This window comes from Cannabis sativa, chromosome 8, assembly GCF_029168945.1.
Source record: "Cannabis sativa cultivar Pink pepper isolate KNU-18-1 chromosome 8, ASM2916894v1, whole genome shotgun sequence".
NCBI classification, from domain to species: domain Eukaryota; kingdom Viridiplantae; phylum Streptophyta; class Magnoliopsida; order Rosales; family Cannabaceae; genus Cannabis; species Cannabis sativa.
In genome coordinates this window covers 15,836,248-15,860,621 of record NC_083608.1, presented here as the reverse complement: position 1 = coordinate 15,860,621, position 24,374 = coordinate 15,836,248, and the positions used below count along the sequence as shown (strand labels likewise).

General features: G+C 27.6%; 2 protein-coding genes across 2 annotated transcripts; one reads left to right on the top strand and one right to left on the bottom strand.

The window, feature by feature from the left end:
* Window positions 1-312: 312 nt before the first annotated feature.
* On the top strand, window positions 313-5,853 carry LOC115699364 (4-coumarate--CoA ligase 1). The gene is made up of 5 exons (XM_030626724.2): window positions 313-1,577; window positions 3,011-3,209; window positions 4,229-4,442; window positions 4,530-4,632; window positions 5,499-5,853. Exons 1-5 carry the CDS (start codon window positions 558-560, stop codon window positions 5,613-5,615), a joined length of 1,653 nt encoding a protein of 550 aa, XP_030482584.2. The 5' UTR covers window positions 313-557; the 3' UTR covers window positions 5,616-5,853.
* Window positions 5,854-9,961: 4,108 nt separating this feature from the next.
* LOC115698656 (uncharacterized) lies at window positions 9,962-13,012 on the bottom strand. The gene is made up of 2 exons (XM_030625786.2): window positions 12,630-13,012; window positions 9,962-10,438 (listed from the first exon to the last, which is right to left on the bottom strand). The coding sequence occupies exons 1-2, from the start codon at window positions 12,709-12,711 to the stop codon at window positions 10,236-10,238; spliced, it is 285 nt and encodes a 94-aa protein (XP_030481646.1). The 5' UTR covers window positions 12,712-13,012; the 3' UTR covers window positions 9,962-10,235.
* Between the last annotated feature and the right edge of the window lie 11,362 nt (window positions 13,013-24,374).

Below are 24,374 nucleotides of genomic sequence, written 5' to 3'. Positions count from 1 at the left end.
GAAAAACATTTTGCTACTATTTGCCGTCTTAAGAATTTTTCTTGGTAAAATCCAAATTCTAAACAAAGCTTAAAATAAGTTGTCTAAATTTATAAATTGAATTTTGTTAAAAAAAAAACCCAATTTAAGTACTTACAAAATCTTTTCTAATTTATCATTATAGGACACATAATTAATATCCAAATCCTAACCATAATCAATGAACCTTACATTTTTTTTTTCTCAAAAAAAAAACATCATTAGGGTAAAATCACTAGAGTGTTGATTAATCAAAACCAAATTAAGATTTTTTTTTTCTAACAAAAGAAAAAACAATTTTAAATTATTATTACTTTTTTTCTTTCCCAATTCTCCTTTTACACACAATAATGTTTTCCCCATTCTACCCCTTTCACCAACCGCACTATCCAACCAACTAAAAAAACTTCAACTATATCATCACCTCCCCAATCCACCATAGCTCCTTGGGGCCTCAATCCATTTCCCATAACACAAACACAACACAACACTTAACATCGATCAATTCTCTTCATCTCATCATCATCATCATCAAAAAAATGGCACTAGTTACCGAAATAACAAAGCAAGAACAACAACAAGACATAATATTTCGATCAAAGTTACCAGATATTTACATCCCAAAACACCTCCCATTACACACATATTGCTTTGGCAACAAAACACAACACGACCTATCTCACCCCTGTCTCATCTACGGCCCCACAGGCCAAGTTTTCACCTATGCCGAAGTCGATCTCACCGCCCGAAAACTCGCCTCCGGTCTCAACAAGCTTGGAGTCAAACAAGGCGACGTAGTAATGGTTCTCCTCCCTAATTCACCAGAGTACGTCTTCACCTTCTTAGGAGCTTCATATCGTGGCGCCATGACAACAGCCGCCAACCCTTTCTTCACAGCTGCAGAGATTCAAAAACAAGCCAAAGCTTCCAAGACTAAGCTTATAGTGACTCAAGCTTCTTACTACGACAAAGTGAAGGATTTGGATCAAGAAGGATTGGTCAAATTCGTTTGCGTTGACTCCCCTGTTCCTGAAGGTTGGTTTCATTTCTCCGAGCTTTGTAATAATTCAGATGAGAACGACATGGGTGAGGTTGAAATAAGCCCAGACGACGTCGTTGCGTTGCCTTACTCGTCTGGAACGACTGGTCTTCCTAAAGGGGTTATGTTAACGCATAAGGGTCTTGTGACTAGCGTGGCTCAACAAGTGGATGGTGAGAATCCCAATTTGTATTACAGCAAAAACGACGTCGTTTTGTGCGTGCTTCCTCTGTTTCATATCTATTCTTTGAACTCGGTCATGCTTTGTAGTCTTCGTGCTGGGGCTACGATTTTGATTATGCCGAAATTTGAGATTGGTTCTTTGCTTGGGCTAATTGAGAGGTATAAGGTGAGCGTGGCACCTATTGTGCCACCCATTGTTTTGGCCATTGCTAAGTATCCTGATCTACACAAATACGACTTGTCGTCGTTGAAGGTGCTCAAGAGTGGTGGAGCACCATTGGGGAAGGAGCTTGAAGACACGGTCAGAGCTAAGTTTCCCAACGTCACGTTAGGCCAGGTATATACTCTTTTCATTAATTAATGATTTAGAGTCAAATGTTTAAATTGAACTCTTAAAAGATACTATTAGTACCTAATATATTCTTCCATGTTATACCAATATTAGTTATTGGGCGTTCTATATTACTATGAGGGACCAATAGTGTCTAACATCTCTAGATTTGTTGTGTTACGAATGGTTAGCAATACTCTTTAAAAGTTATTACATTAAATTATATGAGAAACGATACTTAATTGGATCAATAGCAATAATGATACATAAAAAAATTCTAAAGCACCGTAGTACTTTTCTCTAAAAAAAAATAATTTAAAAGAATATTGCTAATAAATTATAAGGCGCCATGTGCTAGGCACAAGGAATTGAGTATTCAATTTGTATTTTAATAATGAATTACATTAATTATATTTGAATTATTAAATTAGATTATTTTTAAATTTTAAAATATTTTTTATTTCTAATAGTATTTATTATAAGTTAATTTTAATATAATATTTTTATTTAAATAAAAAATTTAATATTATTTGAATTTATATTTAATATTTAATTTAAAATTAGTTTAAAAATAGAAATAGAAAATTCAAATATAAAAATAAAGAGATTATTAAGAATAGTGAATAGAGATAAGAATGCCCATAGGGCTCTTTAATATTTTTTTTTTGAAAGCAGTGCTCTTGAATATTAAATCTATATGAAACTGCTAAATACATATAAAACATTAGTAAGGAGTATTATATAGTTATCGTACAATTCAATGTAAACAATATTATTTTACTTTTTTTGGATTGTGTTGGCGCATTAGAGTAGCAAATAAGTGATATGGTTAAAAAAATGCAATGTAATATAATAATTTTGTTGTTTCTCAAGTTATCACTAGAAAAAAAAAAACATAAAAGTAGATAATCCACTCAAGGAATTAAAATGTATGTATAGTGCATCAAACTTTTTTAGTTAAAGGAAAGTTGAAAAACAAACAAGTTAGGTGTGTCTCAATGTTTGAAGGAACACATTTAAAAAAATGAAAATTAAACAGTCAACACCCACCCTCGACCCAATTGAATATTAGAATATATGTGAATCAGAGGTGAGTGAGCATGATATCATTATCTTAAAAAGCTTGGCTATAGTTTAGTGAAAAAGACAATATCTTGTTTTGGTAGGGCAAGCAAGATGGTAAAGAATTAATTATGAAATATGACATAAAAATTTAACTAGCCAAATTACAGGACAAATGTCATGTTGTTGGTAAGTTGGCACCTAAATATGACACCCCACACACACTATACTCTCTATAGTCATTAATGTACATATCACTCTCATATTAAAAACAATTATTTTCTTCATTTCAAGAAAGAAAATAAGGGTCAAAACTATGTTATCCAATACGCTACATTATGAAAGTAATTAATGTAATAAATATTTTTGGTTATTAGGGATATGGAATGACAGAGGCAGGGCCAGTGCTAACGATGTCGTTGGCGTTTGCAAAGGAAGCTTTTGATGTAAAAGCTGGGGCTTGTGGAACTGTGGTAAGGAATGCAGAGATGAAAATTGTTGACCCTGAAACTGGTTCCTCTTTGCCACGTAATCAGCCTGGAGAGATTTGCATTAGGGGTGACCAAATCATGAAAGGTATATACACATATATATGTTTTTGGGAAACTTACACAAATTTAATTTAATTTTTATAAAAATACTGTCACACGGATTTTATTTTTAAAAATAATGTATTTTTATAAAATGACAGTGAAACACAAAACAGAATAACTAAAAACAATAGTAGAACAAATAAAAAGCAAAAGTAAAAACTTAACACAATGCACAGTATTTTAGAAAAAAAATATAGTATTTTTGAAAAAAATTCTGCCACACAATATAAAAATAAAAAAAAAATGAAAATTTCAGTATCTGGTGTAAATATCCTATATTTTTGGGGTAAGTTGAAAAATGCAACTTTTATTAATCAATTGATTAAATTTGCCTCTAATTTATATTTAATTGAAACATACTTCTTTTTATATATATTGTACCCAAAATACCCTGATATAAGAGAGTCACATGGAGAGTATCTTGAAGTGACAGGGACAAAATTGGTACAATATTTGAAAAAAGAGGTAAAAATGATAGACTTTAAAAAAAAAAAGATAAAAATAAAAGAGGATATATAGAGTGTAATTTCCTCTATATTTTTTGGTGAAGCCCACCAAACTTGAAGGCTGGGGCCGGGACATAATAGAGATGTTATTAAATCGATGAATATATTATTAAGGAGGAAATTACACTCTATACCCTTTTTATATTGTCCTATTTTATTTTTACCTTCTTTTTTAAAGTCTATCATTTTTACCTCTTTTTTTAAACATTGTACCAATTTTGCCCATGTCACTTTAAGATACTCTCCATGTGACTCTCTTATGTCAGGGTATTTTGGTACAATACATATACAAAGAAGTATGTTTCAAATAAATATAAAATTAGAGGCAAATTTGATTAATTGCTTAATAAAAGTGGTATTTTTCAACTTACCCCATTATTAAGTATGGTCATGAGTTGTAACATTGAGGTGGGTGGGTGTTGGGTGCATATATATGTATGATTAAAGGGTATCTTTTCTTTTGTACTAATAATGTAATTGGAATGATGGATGACAGGTTATTTGAACGATCCAGAATCAACAAAGAATACAATAGACAAAGAAGGATGGCTACACACAGGAGATATAGGGTTTGTGGATGATGATGATGAATTATTCATTGTTGATCGATTAAAGGAGCTTATCAAGTACAAAGGCTTTCAAGTTGCCCCTGCTGAGCTCGAAGCTTTGCTTCTTACTCACCCCAATATCTCTGATGCTGCTGTTGTCCCGTAAGTAGTACTTAATTAATATCAATATTAGTAATTAATTAAGTAGTCTTTTTAATTAATTCATATTTGTTGTTATGTGGTTTTCAGAATGAAGGATGAAGCAGCTGGGGAGGTTCCTGTTGCTTTTGTGGTGCGTTCAAATAACTCCGAGGTCACTGAGGATCAAATTAAGCAATTTATTTCTAAACAGGTATATTTTCATTTTCTTCTTTATGCCTTATCACTCCTAATTATGAAAACAAAAAATCATCTCTTTCATAATAATAAAGATATTAAGAAAGGTGTATTTAACTACAAATAATATAAATAGATTTGTGCTTAAGCACTACACTTAATCGTTAATATCTTTCTAGAGGAGTTTTAAACAAAATACTTTTACTGAAAAATAGATATTTTTTTATATATATTTTTAGAGATTATAATTTACTTTTACGGATTTATATTTTTACTAAAAATATGTAAAAACAACATTAACGTAGCAACAATATGCAAACAACATAAACAATGTAAAAAACAATAGTCGGTATTTTTATTTTAAGAAAAAATCCATAAAAATGTTATAAATCCATATTTTTATAATTTTGGTTATCTAAACAAAATATGAAAAAAAAAAAAAAAAAAATCCCCTTTTCTAAAATATACATCGGTTTTAGTAGTTTTAGGGTCTTGTGTTTTAAGTAACAAATTTTGCGAATTTTTCGGATTTTTCTGGGCTTCAGGCCCAACTGAAAACGGGCTCATTAGCTTGGGCTCAAAAATCTTTAATAATGATGTTTTTTTAGAAGAATACCTCTTTTTTTTATACATTAATCAAATTTATTTCTAAGTAAAATTTAATTTAACTATTGTACCGAAATAATCTTTACACACTCACATAACTGATACGATCTCAAACATAATATATTTGTATTCTTTGTAGATGAATGTGTAAGTTTATTGAAAAGATTGGGTTAAATTTTAATTAGAGAAAAATGAAAATTAGTGTAATTTTTCTTTTTTTTTTCTTAATAACTTCATTTTATCATAACATGAATATTTTTGTTTTGTAAATTTCAGGTTGTGTTCTACAAGAGAATAAGTCGAGTATTTTTCATTGACGCCATTCCCAAGTCACCATCAGGAAAAATCTTGCGCAAGGACTTGAGAGCAAAACTTGCTTTGGGCAATCTTTAGAATGAAATCTACCAATTTCTTTCCAATATATTGAAAACTACTACTACTACTCATCATCATCAACATTATACATCTTAAGTTCAATCCCTTCTTCTCTACCTCCAACTCCACCACATTTATGTATTATTCACCATTCACTTCATTTGAGAAAGAATGTTAATAAAAACAATTTGTTATCAACAACTGTAATTTCTTCACAATATATATAATGTTTAATTATTATGATTTCTTTTTAACATTCCCAATGTTTCTTATTAATGCTCAAAATCACACATATATATATATGTATACATAATATAAAGTTTTTTTTATTATTTTTTTTGAACAACACATATATAAAGGGGCTTTTTTCATAAATGTACAACAAAAATAAAATAATTACAAAAAATGTGCAAAAAAAAAATATTTTAAAAATTTATACATTTTGAAAACTTATTACATGAAACCATACATTTTTAATATGTTTATTAAACCTAAAAATAAACAATTTCGTAAAATTAATTAAACAGTTTTATAAAAATAAACAAGTTAAATATTTTTTTATTAAAAGATAAATGTTTATTATCTATTTTAGTATGAATTATTATAATTTAATAAGATTTGTTTAATAAAATACAATATCAAAATTATAAACATTAATGTATATAAATATAAATCAATACTTAAAATTACTAAAAATAAACATGACACGTAGAGTGATATAATAAACATATGTGAATATTATTATTTTGTTTATTAAAGTAGTATGTTTAATAAATAGCAAACAAAATAAACATATATATACAAAGTATTTTATATTATTAGCATGTTTATTATAATTGTAAACATAAAAATAGATATAGTCAATTTATACTATACTAAAATAAGTATATTTTCTTTCTATTGTTTCTATATATTGATTATTTTCTAATGAGTTAGTGAACGAGTTTTTTATTGAAGTATAATTCTTACATTAAAAAATAAATAAACAAACATAACTTTATAAATACCAAAAATTATTTAATTAAAAAAAATAAACACGACACAATTAATAAATAAAGAAAAAGATAAAGATAAACAATTTTTTTTATATATATATATTATTTATTTTCTAAAAAATTACTAAAAAAATAAACATAACACACGTAGAGTGATATAATAAATTTATGTGAATATTATTATTTTGTTTATTAAATTAGTATGTTTAATTAATAGAATATAAAATAAATACATATAAAAAATATTTTATATTATTAGTATGTTTATTATAATTGTAAACATATAAAAATAAACATAGCCAATAAACACATATATAAAATGTTTTATATTATTAGTATGTTTATTATAAGAGGAGTGCTAAGGGAACTCTCTATCCCACTCTCTTTTGCACTCTCTCTTTAATGTGATGACAAATGTCATATTTTTAATAAGAGTTAGTTTTACTTAATAATTAGTTATAATATTTTAATGTTATTACAATTGTGCCACTGCTACTTCTATTATAATTATTCTACTAATTTTAAAAAATGTATATATATACATATATTTTAAAATAAAACAAAGTAACAATTAATATTTATATAAAAATTGTAAGTTTTTTTTTTCTTTTTAAGAAATTATGCAGAATAAAAATTAATACAACTTAATTTTTTTTTTCTTTCTGTAAAAGTAATATTTTTTTTATGATTATTATAATTATATTATTTATCAATATAAATACACCAATAAACCATCTAATATATTTATGTATGTAATTAAAGACTTTTATTTATTTCTTTTGTGGTATTTACATGTATTTTTCTTTTCATATAGAGTATTGCATATATATATATACTTGTTGAATAGACACATACCATATGGTGTACTCATCCTAATATTAATATTTTCTTATTATAATTTGATATATAGTAAAATAGATATGTATACAGATAAATTATAGTTCAAACATTTATCTATATATTCTATAGTAAAAAGTATAGCAAATTTTTTTTTAAAAAAAATTGAATACTATAATGCTTTTTTTTTTCTTTTCTATCGTTGATATTTTCTTAAAAAAAATACATCGTTGACTTAGTATATTAATTTATTGAACCTCATTTTATGCTATATTAAATAAAGAAAATAATTAAAAAATATTTAAAAAATACTGTATTAGAAGTAGATTGAATTTTCACTTGTATAAGAAAAATAAAAAACAACTTAAAAATAGAGTGATCAATTCGAAAAAAAAACTAGTACTGTATAATAAAAAAACTAATAAAATATAAATAATACAAAAATATTAATAACAATAGTTTTAAGTCATTGATTCTTTTTAATTGTATTAACTTTTGTATACATTATACTTATTATAGTTTTTATTTTCTTATTATTTTTTTTAAAATAAAAACTTGGAATTAATCTATGTATAATTTAAATATACGCATTGTACTTTTTTTTTTAATTTTTTGATGTGTTATTTTTTTTTCTAAATATATATATATATTCTTATAATTAAATAAAAATAAAAAGTTAATGAAATAATTAGATTATAATAAATAACTAGTTATTATAAAATAATTTAGTTAGAATGGCATAATTGTAATAATATTAGAATATCATAACTAAATATTAAACAAAAACAAACCTTACTCAAAATTTGATATTTGTCATTACATCAAAGAGAGAGTGCAAAAGAGAGTGGGATAGAGAGTTTCCTTAGCACTCCTCTTATTATAATTCTAAACATAAAAATAAACATAACCAATATTACCATATATATACTAATCAATAATTATTACCATATATATATATATATTATAATAAAATTTGAAAAAAAGTTTTTAATTATATATAAAAGTGTATGAGAAAATGATAATAAGTTTTTTTGCACATATTTTGTAATTAATTAAAATAATGTATACAAAATTGTAAAATGCCCTATATAAAGTTACCTAAGACTAATTTTGGACCTTGTGTTTTATAAAAGTTACTAATTGGACCCTTTGTTTTGTTAAATGACAAAATAGATCATGTATTTTCTAAAATAGTACAAATAGGACCTGAACTGATTTTTTGTCAAAACAAAAATTAATAATAATCTGATCTAAATATGTTATGACAAAACTGTTTACATTTTCTGTATTTGTTCGTGTTAGGAATTGTCTTTAAGTTGGTTATATTAAAAAAAAAAAGTTGTCGAAAATAAAACTCAGAATCCTATTTTTACCATTTTGGAAAATACAGGGTCCATTTTATCTTTTAACAAAACATAGGATCCAATTTGTAACTTTTTGCAAAACACAAAGTCCAAAATGGTATTTACCCTTTAAAAAATATTGCTAACTAATCTAGGGGTGTCACTTATAAAAGACACTAGGTACTTCTAGTGTCCAATAGCAATGCTTTAAAATTAATGATGCTTTGAATAGCTTTCAAACTTGGTGAGTTCACTAATGGGTCTATGATGCAGTTGAAAAAAGAAATTTGATAAAACATGCTTACATTAAACAAAAAATAACAACATATAACTAAAGTTAAATCACTTTTGGCAATGTAGGTTTATTTTTCATATCTCTTCAAATTGCCCTTCATATATCAAAAATCTCATCCACTCTTTTCTTAGTAATTCTTACTTTTATAACAAAAATTTTAAGCACCTATCAGATCATATTGTGCATTTTATCAATTATTGTACTACTATCAAACTATTACCAGATCTTCATCCATAACTTCTAGATTACACTACTATTGTACCCACCATCATACCCTATCGGACTACACACAAAAAAATGACAAAAAATGCAAATCTCACCAAAACTCAAACTTTTACCAAAAAATAAATAAAAAATACAAATAAACCACAAAGCGTACTCGTGTGTCCATTCGACGACGATGGTCATGGGTTGTTGGCCACGCACAATGGTGAACCAAAGAGGGAGGGAGGGTCGTGGGTGGTGGTGTGAGAATAGAAAAGGCATTTCTTTTTTTAGTTTTTTGAAATAAAAGGACTAATTTAGAAGTATTTAAAAAAAAAAAATTACACATAAAACCTATATACATTAGCTTTAATATTTTTTTTTGAAAAGGATATTAACTTTAATTTAGGTAGTTAATTTTAATCTAAGATGCACATTTAATCTATTTGCTTGCCTCAATGATAATGACTTGTACCAGTTAATACTCAGATCAAATATTATGATACTGTGCTGTGGCAGTGGCACTCATCCCTAAAGTTGAGAATTGAAGATTTCAGACCCATAATTAGCTAGCATATCAAAATAGTTATTATATATACACAATTTTTAAGACCTAATAATAAAATTGTTACAGTAAATTGAAGACCGTACGTTAGAAATTAAGAAAAATAAATAGATAAGAGTTGAGAGTGAAAAAGTAACAGTAAATGTTTCCATTGATCATACCACTTTTGATATACACACCCATGAATGCATATATTTAGGAGGCTTTTATTGAACAAGTACTGAACTATATTTGATGCTACTTTGATATTATTATTTCTGTCAATGAACATTATTAGCATCAAAATAGTTATATATATATATATTCTGATTGGTATGTGATTATAGCGATATATAATTACTGTACTCATATCATATATATATATATATATTATGGATTGGGTGATGAGAAAGTAGTTGATTATTGGTGGTTTGTAGTTTGGTTAGACCATACAAAAACTCTGGGAAACAATCTGTGCTTGCGCTTGGGTTGATGATCATTAAGATTATTGTTATTACTTCCTAACATTTCTGATTCTGTTCTTTGTAGTATTTCCCACATTACTTGAACATCTTCATAACCACACATTTGTACATCATCATGCAGCTTCAATAGCCCAACACCTACAAAATTAATCCACCCCAAAATTAATATACATAACATATTTGCATAACAACTCACTTTTCATTTTTGATATTGTATTTATTTAAAGATATTTGAGGCGAAACCCCCCTTGACATTTGTAATTGTTAGCCTAATCAAAAAATTGTGACAAAAGTACATTATTTTATAATTTTATTAAAGTCATATCTTTTTTTAATTGTTAAGTGTCTATTAAATCCATTAAGTGGCAACTCAAAAACATGTGGGGACATATTTTCTTAACTTATTTAATATGTGGTCCAATAATATGTCGTCACATGTTTTTGAACTGACACTCAATGAACAAAAAAAGATACGACCGCAATAAAATCATAAAGTAAAGTACTTTTATTGTATTTTTTTAAGGTGATTTGTGTAACAGTTATTAGAAAATTTCGTCTCAAATATCCCTATTTATTTATACCCTTTTGTTATTGGAGTTTATAAATATACTCAAATTAAACCTGAGTGAAAGAATTGAAATAAACATATTAAAAATACTACATAATTTCACATTTTCAAGCTAGTAAGCAAACATAGTGCTTAAATTCAAGCTAAAAGTTGTGATGTCATAGAAATAACCCACCTTAGTTCCACCATATATATTAGTGCAACTACACACAATTATGATGTGACAAAAGGTTCAATAATAAATTGATGTCATATTTAGTGTATAAATTGATGTCATATTTAGTGTATATAGTTACTTACACCACATGTTGTCATTAGATGAATCTATTCATAAGCACCACTACTAAATTCTTATATATTATTAGATGGTAATTATGATCACAATAATCAAACAAAGTAGGATTTATTAGTTAGAATGTGTGTTGGGGATTGTTTGTGCAAAAAAAGTTAAATGTTAGAATAATTTGCTTTTTTGAATAATTGGTCACTTTGGTCATGAGAGCATTTACTAAAGCGACTTGGGCATAAAGTTTTGCACTGCAAAAGACATTGATCCTATCATCTATGGACCCTTCTTTCGGCACTATGACAAAATAAGTATTGGGTATTTAGTAATAAGTAATGGGTAGTATATAAAATAATATATATATTTATATGTATAAATTAACACCAAAATAAGATTTGTTTTACTTTTTGAGTATATTTAATTTAACATAGTGATAGGTCCTCCTAGAAATATTGATTTTCTTCTTGTCGATAAAGTGGATTTAGTCTAGTGGATATAAAAGCACTCATTCTCTTTGTGTCTTATACCTATACCATTTTGTTTCAACATAAAAGTTTAGAAATATATAAATAAATAAACTTTATCATACTAGTAGTAATTTGTGTTATGTTCTCTTCTGTGAGTGTGTTTAAATTTATTGTTACTTTCTCTTAAGGAATTTTTATTATTATTTTCTATTTTCTTTTCCTCAACTTATGATTTTTTTTTTTTGGTAAAGAGGTCATTTTTATTGAGAAGTCATGTGTATAATGATAAACTAATTAATGGGTCATATGATATGATATCATATATGCTGTGGACAAAATTTCTGTCTACATGGACCACAAATTGTAGTATCTTTTTTTTAATAATCTTGATATATAAATAATTGAGAATTAAAATACTTTGTATTTTCTTATTGAATAAAACGTGGGATATCTAGATTGGGTATCTCTATTTATGTATTTAAAAATATGTTTATTTAAAGATGTAACATTAGTTAAATAATTCCACGAAAAAACATTTATCTTTTATTAATGCAACTTGACCATTTAAACAATAAAAAATGATGTCTCCATTGCATCAAATAAATTAAAAATTAAGAGAAAAATATGTGCTTGTATGTTGAACCAATAAAATTGAAATTGTCTATATTTTTGTTAGTGCTTTGCTTGATGACAAAAATGAATTATTCCACTAAGCCTGCAAATTAATTTCTTTTTTATATAATAAATATACTAATTACCAATTAATAAAAGACAAATGTGCCTTCTAAATTATAATGATATAGAATATCAAATGAAATTAACCTGAATTAATAAATACTTTTATGAGTAATTAAGGTGTAATGATCACCCAAAATTAAATCAAACTTTTATCTCTTTAGTTTTTTTTTTCCCTTTCATTTTAACAAACTATGAATTATATTTAAACTGTTTTGATTATAGGAAATTAAAAAAGGTGTTTGGGAAGAAGGAAAAAGAAAGATCACATACCTGATTTTTGAGGCTTAAGACGAGAAGTAATAGCAAGAAAAACTCGACGAACAGGGAAAACCATCTTGTTCCAGAAATCCATTAAACTATCTCTCACCTTCTTCACTTTCCTTCTACTTTTCCTTCTTCTTTTCTGCTGATAATTCCTTCCACCTATTCTAACTACTATACTCCTTAACCAGGCCAGAACTATAGTACGTAGTACTACTGATTATTAGTTATTAATTTCCTTCGTGGGAGGAAAACCAATTTCCCTCCTCCAAAGGAAAGAGAGAACTGAGAGAGAAATTAAGAAAGAAGAGATACTAGTAAGAGTTAGTTGTATATATGATATATGAGGTTTGAAAGGAAAAGAAAAAGAAGAAAAGGAAAGTTGTGTTGTTCACTCAAGTCATGTGTGGAGTATTTATTATTATTAAAATTTGATGATCGATTTCTCACCGACACGTGAGGCTGCTCTCCATACAAATGTCACTGCTTTTTTATTTAGGTGGATCTATCATTTTCACTTTACTTATAAATATATATATAATTAATTTGTTACCTGTTCTTTGGATTATTATTGTATTTAATATTATATAGAATTGCTGATATTTTGTTATTATTATACAGTTTATTAATTTGTCTAGTTGTGGGGTTAATAGGTAAGTAGTTTATTAGTCGATATTTTTCAATGGAAGTTATTATAGAATATTTGTTATATGGTAAAAAATTGATTATTTGGTAATGGACTAAAATATTCTAATTAATGATCATCGTTTAATTATTTAATATTTTACTTACTATTTTTATATAATTTTTTTTTTAGATTTTTATGTTTTAAGATTTTTTTTTATATTTGTTCTATGAAATAATACTAAAATAACAAAAAAAAAATTACATAAAAATAACAGAAAAATAACATCAAAACAATAATAAAAAAATCAACAATAACTTAACAAAAATATAACATAATAAAAATACATTAAAAAACCATATTTTGTGTAAATATAAAATCGTAAAAATATTAAAAATGTTACGATTACAGAGACTTTGCCGATAAGTCTAATTCAAGAATTGTCTCTTTTGATACTTATTATTTCTTGGTGTTAGTTATTTTTCAGGTAGTATTACAAGCCAAAATTTGTGCTCTTTTGCTATCAAACAAATGAATGATATTTTTTAGTGAGTTGCAAGTATTGTTTGAGGTTGCTATAGCTTTATTGTTTATATTTTTTAGAGCAATTTTGTCCCATGTGACTTGTGATATTCTGCAGCTATATAGCTCATAATTTAGCAAAACATGCCTTCAGTTAAATAATAAACTATCCTGATTCGATCGAGGAGGTGTCGCCACCAATTATAAATTACTTATGTGTTGTGATTTTGATCACCACGTTTAAAAAAATAATAATCCCAACTTGTGATAATATTTACCCACTAAACATTCATTTCCTTATTGTTTCAATAATATTATAATTATTTAATTCCTTCTTCATCATCATTTTGCGTTTTGGGACACGGCGGTGTTTAATAAAAACCAAAACAATAGAATTAAATAGATCGGTCAATTCTAAATCGATGGCTGGATTTGAAAACCTAACCCCAAAAGTGAATTCTTAGTATTGAAAAAATTTACCGTGTGCTAATTATTGTATATTTTACTTAAAACAATAGTGCCCTTCTCATTATTATTGGTGGCATGCACTAAAAAAATACTTCTCTATGTATTTGTTAGAGAAGTGCTAATTATAACTTCTTATTATAATTTTTTAGTCAAACTTTACTTTCGAAATCATATGCCGAATATTTTTTCATAGCAATATTCGTTATAGTTACAATATCATCCCTGTAAATTTTTGAAAAATTCCAAATAGTTTACAATGCCGAAAGAGTTCCTGATATTCCAGTTTACCACGCGTGTTCAAAAAACTTCAAACGTACTTTCAGCACTGTAAACTATTCGAAATTTTTCAAAAATTTACAGGAATGATATTGTAAGCGTAACGAACACCGCCGTGAAAAAAAATTTGAAAAAATTATTTCCACATGTGTTTTTGAGTGTAAAGATTGACTAAAATTTATAATAAGAGGTTGACGATAGCACTCCTCTTTCGTCTTATTAATATTAGTTACAATCTAATAATGTTTTATACAATATATTGAGTTTTTGTGAACTTAAGTTACAAAATTGTTTAGCTTGCTAGTTTTTATTTTTATAATAATCAATTTTATTGTTGAAATTCATATAATATATTGGTTATTAATATTATACATGTATTGTATTACCATTATTCACATTATATGTTGAAGATATATACTCGTAAAAAAGCAAGAAACTAATAAATCTAAAAATAATCCCATTGGAAAACACCCTAAAAAAAGAATAGACAAAATTGACAACAACTTCAACATCAGAGCATATCAGCGTCTCTTATATATTTTTTAAAATACCTTATTAAAACTCAATTTTATTTATTTTAGCTCACACTTTTACATAATCTTTTGATCTATATTTTCTTTTATAACATTATAATATTATAATTTTTATTAATTAAAATAAGAAAAAAAATGTAAGAAATAGAAAATAATAAACAAATAATTAGTGTTGAGATAAAAATTAAAAATGAAAAAAAAATTGAAAAAAAAAAATATTTAAAAAAGCTCAAAGTATGAATAGTGTTTGAGCTAAAATGAGGAAGGATTTAGCTCACTTGATGTATCACTATTTTATCATTTTTTTAGCAAAAAAATTAAAGATGAATTATTTTAGCTACACTAATACGAGTGCTCTCATCTCTACAAAGGAAGCAAAAAAATTCAACGCATTGAACAACTCTGGGCATGCATGAGGAGAATCTTAGCAGTTGAAGGTGAGAATTGACTCCCTCGAAGAAAGAAAATATTTTAACTGCAAATAAACAAAATATACATTAGTAGAATAAAAAAAAGAAAATAATAATCATAAAATAAACATTGTTACAAATTTTGTAATACATTTTCACTACAAATAAACATTATTGATAAATAGTAACAATAGTTGTTCTATATGGAAAATGAGAAAACTTTTTTGTCAAATACAAACATTACTTCAAATAATTAATAACTTGAATAACTCAATAACTTTACCACTCTAATAACCAATAACTAATAACTTTGATAATAATAATAAGATTAATTATGATTTTTGTCCCCTGAATTTTGATATTTACCAAATCATGCCCCCTGAACTTTTAAGGTCGTTAAAAATACTCTATGAACGATTGAGATTGTTGGATTTATTGACTTTCATCTAATTTCATTCAATTTTACTATTTCAGTAATTGTTTATGTACTAAACTATGCTCATCAGATTTTGATATATACCAAATCATGCCCCTCGAACTTTGACATATACTAAATCATGCCCCCTGAATTTTCATCCATGTTAAATTTTTTTACTAAAATTGGACAAAAGTCCTTAAATCCAACAATCTCAATAGTTTAGTGGGTATTTTTAACGACCTTAACAGTTCAGAGAGCATGATTTGGCACATGTCAAAGTTCAAGGGGCAAAAATCCTAATTATATATGCTCGTTGCACGCTAAGTTCTTTAAGCAAGGTGACTGGGACTTGATTAATAAGGGTGACTTTCAAAGTCTCGTGACAAGGAGTTATGATCTCATGCACTCAGTTAGTTTTTCTTCATTTTGTATTCACATATAATATTTCTTTTCATGTCCTATCCTGCTGACTTCGCTTTTTGCAGGCATCTCATCTGTCTTTTGTAACTTAACAAAGGGACTTTTAAAAAATCAACTAGCTAGAAACAAAACTTCGCAAGTCTAATGAACAATGTGAAGTTGTTGCGAGGCAATGGAATAATTCTCAAAGTGAGATCTCTCTGTAGAAGAAGCAAGTTGAAGAACAAGAGAAAAAGGAGAAAACCCTCAAGACTGAACTTGAATCTGCCAAAAAACAAGCTGAGGATCTCACTGGGGCTCACCAGAAGACCGGGGAGGTGCTTGACGAAGCCAACAAAAAGCTTGAAGAGGTCGAGGACAATGCCATAGCTAGGATAAATTTGATCGCCAAGCGATCTATTTATCGAGCATGGATAAAAAATCCAAACATGGACTTAAGCTTTCTGGGGGAGGGAGCCGAGAGATGCTTGCTTTTTGCGAGAAAATATAAAAGGATGAAGCCAAGGATGCCAAGGATATTGAAGAAGAAGTCCCTACTAAATCTCCAATAATGTAGATTTAGTTTTCATTATTTTATCTTTTGAGCAATGGACTTTTAGGTCGAGACACTTGTTTGCCCCTTGTGGCATTTTGTAATATTTAAACTTTGCTTTATTGATGGTCAACATTGCTAATTTATATATATTTACTGTTATGCCATTTTATCTTGCTTTTCTCGAGCTAATAATGTTTATCTATTGCGTTTTTATTCACAACAAAATATTTTTCTCAATTTAGCTTTGGATATTTTAGGTCTAGGGGTGTTCACAAAGTATCCGATCCAATCCAATCCAATCCACAAAATGCGGATATCCGCACTTGTGCGGATTGGATTGGATTGAAAAATCTAAAATCCGCACTTGTGCGGATTGGATGTTGTTTGACCTCAAAAATAACCGATCCAATCCAATCCGCAGTTAATTATATATATTTTTAAAAAATTATAATATGTAATATATATATTAATTAAAAAAAGACACAAACTTCTAATTTCTTAATCTTTTTTAGTAATATATTGAGTTGGTGCATTTTATTTATTTTGTAATAAAAAACACAAGAAAAATAATTCTTATTTACATAGACACATACACATAAAGTTTAAATATATATATATACTAACTTATTTATTTTAGTAATTAGATACATATATATTTTAGTGTAAATATAAAGATAAGTATATACATATATATTGATATATATGTATATTGGTTTAATTTATATATAAATAGAGATGGAAATAGATTATTATTGGAGATTAAGAAACAATAGTCTTTTTTTAATTTTTTTTATGAAATATTAAATAATTTATTATTAAAAAAATAACCGATCCAAAATAACCGATCCAATCCGCACTATTGCGGATTTGATTGGATTGGATTTAAACTCTTATGCGGATCGGATTGGATCCAAAATATGAAATCCGCACTTAGTGCGGATTGGATGTTGTTTGACCAAAAAAGTACGGATAGGATTGGATGAACACCCCTAATTTTAGGGTTGCACGCGCACCAATATGTTCTTATCCTATTATTTCATATACAAGTAGTTAATATTCAGCTATGCTTTCTACAAGCAGTTAATAATTTGCTATGTTTACTGCAAACTTTAAATATTTTGAACAATTCTTTTAAAAACTATTTTTGAATACTTTTTGATTGTTCATACGAGTAGTACCTCTATTCATACTTAAGCTTGTGTATTATCTTTTATTATCCTATTCATAATACATGCTATATTATGCGATCTGTTATTTATTCAAATCACACTTAACTCTTTGTTGTTTTAAGAGAAAAATCTCACTTACAATGATATTTCAATTTTCACTTAAGGGAAGGTTTTTCAATTCTTGACTTTTGTCAAAATGGCATCCTTTCCTTGGTGAAAAAAATTTAATTTCTAGGTTTTAGTATTTTTGCATATATTTCTTGGTGGAGTCTAGTTATTATACACATATATGCCCCCAAATAATTTTAAAAAAATTAAACTTTTTATAATTACTTGAAATATTCAGATTTTTTATTCAAGACAAGGAACTACTATTACAAAGATTAATATAGCATTACAAGATAAATTAGTAGTAATAAGGTCATAGATGCTCGTTGTTCCGGTAATTTTTTATTAGCGAGCTATTGAGCCAAGCTAATTTGTAAATTTTGATTCCAACTACAACTTTAATGATGTACGGACCTTCCCAGTTTAAGTTAAACACTCTAGCTGCTAGATCTCGCGTCTTTGTAAATAGACATCTTAACACCAAATCTTCTACATTGAAGAGTTTCTTTCAAACTCTTTTATTAAAGTATCTAGTGATATTTTTTCAAAAAAAAAAAAGTATCTAGTGATACAATATTGATAAGCAACATTAGTTACTTGTGACTTGGTGCGATTTTCTTCAAGCAGATCTAATGACATACTCAAAAGTTCTTAATTTTATTCTTGATTGTAGAATTCACGTCTGTAGGTCGTAATATTTACATCTACAGACAATATTACTTTTGAGCCAAATACCAATAAAAATAGTGTGTGCCCTATTATTATTTTCTCACGCAATTCTATACTATAAAATGTGCTCACCCCATAAGTCAAAATAAGGTTGGTACTATAAAAGTGTCTTATATATATAATGTAAGTATGAAAAGGGTAAAAAAAATATGAGGCTTTTTTATTTTTATACTTGAAAATAATTTTTTTTTTTTTTGTATTTTTACAGAATTTTACGTAGAAATTTTTATTGCAACTAGCGCTGTAACTCAAATTGCAACAAAAAATCGTATAAAAATCCTTATTGCAATTAGCGCTGCAACCACTTTAGAAACTCAAATCGTAAATTAAAAAATTAATAATAAAAAAATAGTATATAGAATACTTCTTTACAAAAAAAACATGTTCATTACAGTAATCATTTGTTGGGTTGTTAATAGAAATAGAAAATGTATGATAATTTGAATTTAAGGTGAATAAATATGAGCCAGTCCACTGAAGTGTCCAGCCAGAGAATGAGTGTCGGTGGGTTTATAGCCACGTGTTTAATTTCCCAATAAAAGACACCAATCTTTGGTCAACAACCATTCAAATTATGAAACGTGTCAATGTTTTTTTCTTCTTTTGTCTTTTGGCAATGTCTTCCAACCCAAAGTTTAAATTTGTTGTTGTTCTTGTGAAAAAAAAAAGTTTGAATTTGTTGTTTATACCACCAGCAACAAATTAGAGCTTCATATAAACATAACACAAAATTTAAAATACATATATTAGCCTCCATTTTTTTACTATGGAGAATTACTTTATATACTGTTTTTTTTTTTTTTAAAATTTACGGTTTGAGTTTCTAAAATGGTTATAACGCTAGTTACAATAGACGTTTCTGTACAATCTTTTGTTACAATTTTAAATTGCAGCACTAGTTAAGGGTTTCTATGTAGAATTCCGTTAAAATACAAAAAAAAAAAAAAATTGTTTTGAAGTAAAAAAATAAAAAAGTTCCTTATTAATATTTAATTTATTTTAGATAAAACAAAGTAATTTTACTAGAATTACCAAACCCCATTTTAGAAGAGTTTTATTTAAAAAAAAAAAAAAACTGTTACTGAATATTTGCCACAATTAGCAAACTCTCATATGGGAGCCTTTATTTTTATGCAAAGAAACTGCACAAGAAAATAATTAGCTATTAACATATATACAACAATTTGCTTTTCCAAAGATTCTCTTTTTCATTTTTTCTATATAAAGGAAGGCAATGCTCTCTCTTTATTCTCTTAGTGGCATTAATTACAACTAGAAGAAACTCTCATACTCTTTTTGTTGATGCAATGGTTAGAGAATTGCATGCTGTTGCGGCTGTCATTGTGCAGGATAGTGTGGGAAACATAGCCTAAGCCCTCACAATTATGTTTAGGAGTCCAACTACTTAGAGGTGGTAAATATTAAGTGTTGCCTCATTTTGCATGGTACATGGTTGATATGAGGTAATGGTGGATTCAAAATTAAAGTTGAGGGGGTGTACTTTTTTTCTTGAAATGTGTGCTGGGGAGGATCGAGGAGAAGTTCCCCGCCAAGCTTAAATATTAAAAAGAAGAATTATTTGCGACCAAACTCTCTAATGTTTTGATTTTATATACTTTTTTTATTTTTTTAGTGTAAAAACCCTGCTTATGTTTATTTTTCTTTGCAAATTTAAGGTGTCAGCTAGATATTACCGTTAAATACTAACTGAATTATTATTGTATTAGCTTCAAAGTTTTACTTTCACGTATATACAAATGTACACAGTATTCATCCGATTGATATTTAACAGTGATATTTAACTGGCGTCTCAAATTTGCTAAGAAAAATAAATTTAAGAGGATTTTGCCACAAAAAAATAAATAAATAAAGAAGTTAAGTGTATAAAAATTAAAATATAAGGAGATTTCGCCACCAATTACTCTAAAAATAAAGATGCTTGTGAACCTTCGACCTCTATTATACGTGTAAAATAGCTCAAACATTATACTAAAATTAGTATTATATTTATATTTATCACATTTAATTACAAATATATATTATAACTAAAGCGAGCAACTAACTACCTCTCGACTCTATGTGGGTTCTGTTAGACTGTTATTTGGGCTTACATTAAATTTTATTGGTTTTATTAAAACTTAGGTTGATTGGATAGTTCTTTGCTGTGTTAGCCCATGTTGTTGGTGATCAATTGTTAATGGACTTAGCATCTGTGTGTAAAGTCTAGGTAAAGCAGAAGTGTGAGCTTTTCTAGTTGACTGAAGCTTTTGATGAGCAGGCCCAACCCAACTAGGGTTTTGTAGCTAAGTCCCCTCCCTAAATCTATAAATACATATTGTCTCATCACAATTGTATACCTTTTGATAATCAGATAAATAAACTGCTTCTGATTTAGAGATCTAGGGAGGAAGACTTAGTTAATAATAGGGGTGTACGTCGGTCGGTTTAGTCGGGTTATAGCATATTTTTATCAACCCAATATAAATATCGGGTTGCAAATATTTAACCATAACCCGCCCAATCAAAAATTAGAGAAAGTTCAACCCGCCCAATGATTTCGTCGGTTTGGTCGGGTTAACCCGTCCAAACCGTTCTTCACTTTTTTTTTTATAATTATTATTGTTAGTTTCTACTATTCAAATAATTAGATTTTTTAAAAAATAAAAATATATTATTTATATTTCAAGTTAAAAAATACTATAGTTTAAATTAATTTTAAAAACCTTAATATAAGATAAATATAATTGAGTAAACATAAAATAATTGAATAAAAAAAGTAATAAAATATGGTAGAGATTTTAAACTTTAACTTCAATATCCAAATACAATAAAAACTATTAACTATAAAGTCTAAGTTTTAAGTTAAACACTAAAATGTTTAAACTTTAAATACAAAATAGTTTAACTAATAAATGTAATTTATGTGATATAATATATACACTTTTATAAAAAAATATATAAATCGGTTTAATTCGGTTTATTCGGGTTAATTGGGCGGTTTAGAATAATTTGTAAACCACCCAATATATTCATTGGGCGGTTTGGATTTTTATTGTATTATTTCGGGTTGTATTTTTTATCGGTTTATTCGGTTTGGTTTGGGCGGTTTATTCGGGTTGGGCGGTTTGTAAATTTTATTGAACACCCCTAGTTAATAATATTGCTCTATCGAATTGGAGTAATTGCTGTAGATCGAATTGAGATAATTGCTATGGATCAATCAAGTACACATACCTAATTATTATATATTACTATTGTATTCTATGTTATATACAAATAGATCTTTGGTTAATTATTAATTTTTCTAACATGTCCACCCATGGTCTGAAGTAATCCTAGTGAGTACTGGCAAGATATTTGTGGATGGAATTCACCTCAAGAAAGCTCCAAATTGGCGATTTACTGAATCTTTTTGGATTGTTTTTGCCATTAATGGCAATGGTCATAATTTTGCTGTAAGACATCTTTCTTTGACTTTTTGAGTAAAGAGGAGGTGAGACCCCTTGTTCCCACGTTAAACTTTGGTTCTTCAGCTTTTGTTGTGAAGCTGATGGTTTTTAATATAAGTTTTCTTTAATAAAATATGTATAAAAAAACATAGGATTACAACGTTATAAAGAAAACACCAAAGCTGTTTATTATAACACTAAATGACAACTAACAAAAACAACTAATCATAAACAACTTGCTAACTGAGTTGGTTATAGAAAAAGACCATAGCTTCTGTTACATTAGGTTAGAATGTAATATGAAGCTTAAATTCTTTTTGAAGTTATAAGACAACATTTTAAAAGTTGCGGTGAGTCTGTAGGGCCAGCCCTGAATTGAAATGAGTCGTAGACAAAAAAAAAACTTGGACCCTTACTATAAAAATAAATGGTATTTTTAAAAATTATTAAAATAATATGTATATTTTTTAAAAGATTTTTTTTATTTGGGCCCTAGGCCCGAGCCTAGCCCGCCTTAACCTAGGACCAGCCCTGAATTAAAATGGGTTATAGACAAAAAAAAAAAATTGGGCCCTTACTATAAAGACAAATGATATTCTTAAAAATTATTAAAATAATATGTATATTTTTTTAAAGATATTTTTTTTATCTGAGCCCCTAAAATGGGTGGGCCCTAGGCGCGGGCCTAGCCCACCTTAGCCTAGGGTCGGCCCTGTGTGTCTTCACAATGTGCTCCAATCATCCAAGCATCTATGATAGATAATTATAGGACCTGTTTGTTTAATGTTTTCTAAAAATAATTTTTTAGATTTTTTTATTAAAAAAAACATTTCAATACACCAGATCTCAACACGGACCCTAACCTAGTCCAGACCCAGACCCCTAACTCAACCTTGATCTCGGTCTATGCCCTTGACTCGGACTCGGACCCATGCCCAGACCTCGAACCCTATACCCAAGAATGGACCCCCAGTGCATGATCAAGTCGTGGCCTTGGACCCAACCCGATCCTAAACCTAGACACTAGAGCTCGGATGAAACCTGGACATACATAGCTCCAATTCCGGCTCCAGGCCTAACCTCGATTCTCAACCCTGGCCCCAAATGCAGTGTCAGCCTCGAATCAGGCCCCAAACTTGGCACTTTCCCTAAACTCGACCTCAGACTCGATCTCAACCCTACCCAAATGCCGAACCCAAACCCCCAAACTGTAAAAATGATATGCTAGATAATAGAGAAAATAGTGAGAGAAAGTGATGTGAGAGAATGGAGAGAGAAAATGACGAGGAGAGAAAAAATAATATGAGAAAATAATATAAAAAAAAAAGTGATGTAAGAGAAATTAAAAAACAATATCACAAAAAATAATTATTTGCTAAAATAAAAAGTAACATTTTATTGTTCTCAAAGTTTTTATTTTTGTAACTATGTTTTTTTGCTTAATAAGACTAAACATTTGTTCTCGTAGAAGAGTTGAAAAAAGAAAAAGCAAACAGTTACTTATACTTTTTAATAAGAGTTAATTTGTCAGTTACTTGGACTTTTTATTAAGAGTTAATTGTTTTTTTCCCCTAATTATTACATGCTAAGTACACATTTAATTTAGTGCACAACATATTCATGAAGTGTGCAAAAATACACTAGATTTCTTTCATCAAGTAATAAGTCGAGTTACTCCCATTCCAGAATAGCCAACTAGCCATATCAAGATATGATCAAAATCTAACTAGAGTCATTAGGTACAATATTTGGCTTAAAATTGAATCGTTAATGTAAAAAGAAAATTGTGTATCATTAGTATATTATCTAAGCTAATATTAATAATAATAATAATAAAAAAAAAAAAAACCATTTGGAAAAACATATCTAATAACTTTCCTAGAAAATTACTAAAAACCTTGTAAACAAGACTTCTCTACAAAATTTAATTTAATTTTAACAACTTTTTTTTTTTTAATTTTTTAAAAATCAAAAATATTTTCCAAAAAAAAGAGGACCTTTTAGTCTCCACAATATCTACCACATTACTATTAGGAAAACAAAATCTTTTCATGACCTTAGCAGCCAAAGAGTCAGGGAAGTCATACAATGG